At 36.6% G+C, this 1537-nt stretch overlaps 1 protein-coding gene across 1 annotated transcript in view; it reads right to left on the bottom strand.

Moving 5' to 3' along the window:
* Positions 1–1537, bottom strand: part of reck (reversion-inducing-cysteine-rich protein with kazal motifs) — a 25839-nt gene that overhangs the window by 1660 nt on the left and 22642 nt on the right. The window contains 1 exon segment of the mRNA XM_035656134.1: positions 573–810. Within this exon segment, the coding sequence (XP_035512027.1) occupies positions 573–810 (238 nt within the window).

Genomic DNA, 1537 nt, shown 5'->3' with positions numbered 1-1537 from the left:
CTGGCTCGGTCCCTAATTAACTTCTCTGGTTTTACAATGAGTGTGGGTCACCTTCCATGGAGTCCGTCATGTTGATGCAGTAGCCCAGAACAGATGAACCAGATACTGGCTCTAAATAGCGTTCTTTCAATTTCTCGTGTGATTTGCAGCCACTGTAGTTAGGGTAAGGTTAATAGTAGTTACTGGAGAATCAAATATAATGTCATAATCTGGAGTAGTGTTTCTGTCATTGTTTTACTGATTGTCTGTGCTTATGTTTTTCTGTGTGTTTCCTTTAAAATCTTATACATGTCATATGGTTATGTCATTGTTTTAATATTTGTCTGTGATTATGTGCTTTTTTATGTTTTTTTAAAAATATTTTCATACTTTATAACCCCCCAGGAAGTGCAGATGAAAATGAGCCTGTATAGATAAATCCGGCACATTTACATGATGACTCAAGTGCTCATGTTATTTATTGTGTATTGTCCCCCGTAACATAAATAAAGAAGATACCACAAGAACAAACATTGTTTTCGGAGCTGGCAAACCTAGACTAATAGCATAATAAAAATGGCTGTGTATTTGACAGTAGGAAGCAGCAGGAGAGTGGGCCGTGGATGGACTCACTGTCTATCGGGCTACGTATGGGGTAAGCCTTGGTGAAGTTGCTGACGCAGCTGAGCAGCTGAGCGCTGTGACTCTGACAGTACTCTCTGACAGCATTGATCTGTGACACGGTGGGGGTGGAGTCAGTCCTGAAGATGGCCTGGCAGTACTCCCTGCAGGTGGTGTGACGCCCTGCATAGCTGCAGCATGTGGAGCCCACTGGAGGAACACAAACAGGTTAAATACTTAAATAGACACCAGAGCTTTTTGAGTAATCGGCTTAAGTTGTGTGTGAGTGAAAAAAAAACATTCTTAAAACATCCATCAAACTTTGTAAGTCTATCAGGACATCTCCATCATTGGTCCAATCTAAAAACATGATGTAAGAGAGTTCTCAGCTTCTTTCGACATGATTACAAAACCAAAATCTTCACAAAAGTTCTCACAGTGGTACACAATCTAAAACACTTAATAGCCGATTGTCATCTTTATTTAATTCCTGTTAGCATAACTTAATCACTTTACTGTATACATTGTATATATTGTTCCTGTATTTTTCATTGTACTGTATTGTATTTTGTTTTCTTCTTTCTACAATCTACATTCCCCTGTGTGTTGAAATTCCCCTACGGGATAAAAATAAATATGTTACCTTATTTACATTATTTTAGCCTAACCCTAAAATGTAATGTTGATTGAATGATTGAAATAGACTAAAACTGTTAAGGACAAAAATTACTAAATGTGACCAAAACAAAAAAGCATTTTCTTCTAAAGACTACGACTAACACTTAATCTAAAATAGACAACAAAAAACAAAAACAAAATTAACACTTTTATTCTCAGTAATTTCAGCATTTCATAATTTCACTTACCTGTTTATTGATATTTATTCTAATGTGCGTTAAAGCTGCAGTAGGTAACTTGCTGAAACTTTCACTTTATC

The sequence above is a fragment of the Morone saxatilis genome, unplaced genomic scaffold, assembly GCF_004916995.1.
Source record: "Morone saxatilis isolate NCDOM2014 unplaced genomic scaffold, NCSU_SB_2.0 Contig0, whole genome shotgun sequence".
Classification (NCBI taxonomy): domain Eukaryota; kingdom Metazoa; phylum Chordata; class Actinopteri; family Moronidae; genus Morone; species Morone saxatilis.
The sequence above is the reverse complement of the archived record's forward strand: the minus strand, read 5'-3'. Positions and strand labels throughout refer to the sequence as shown.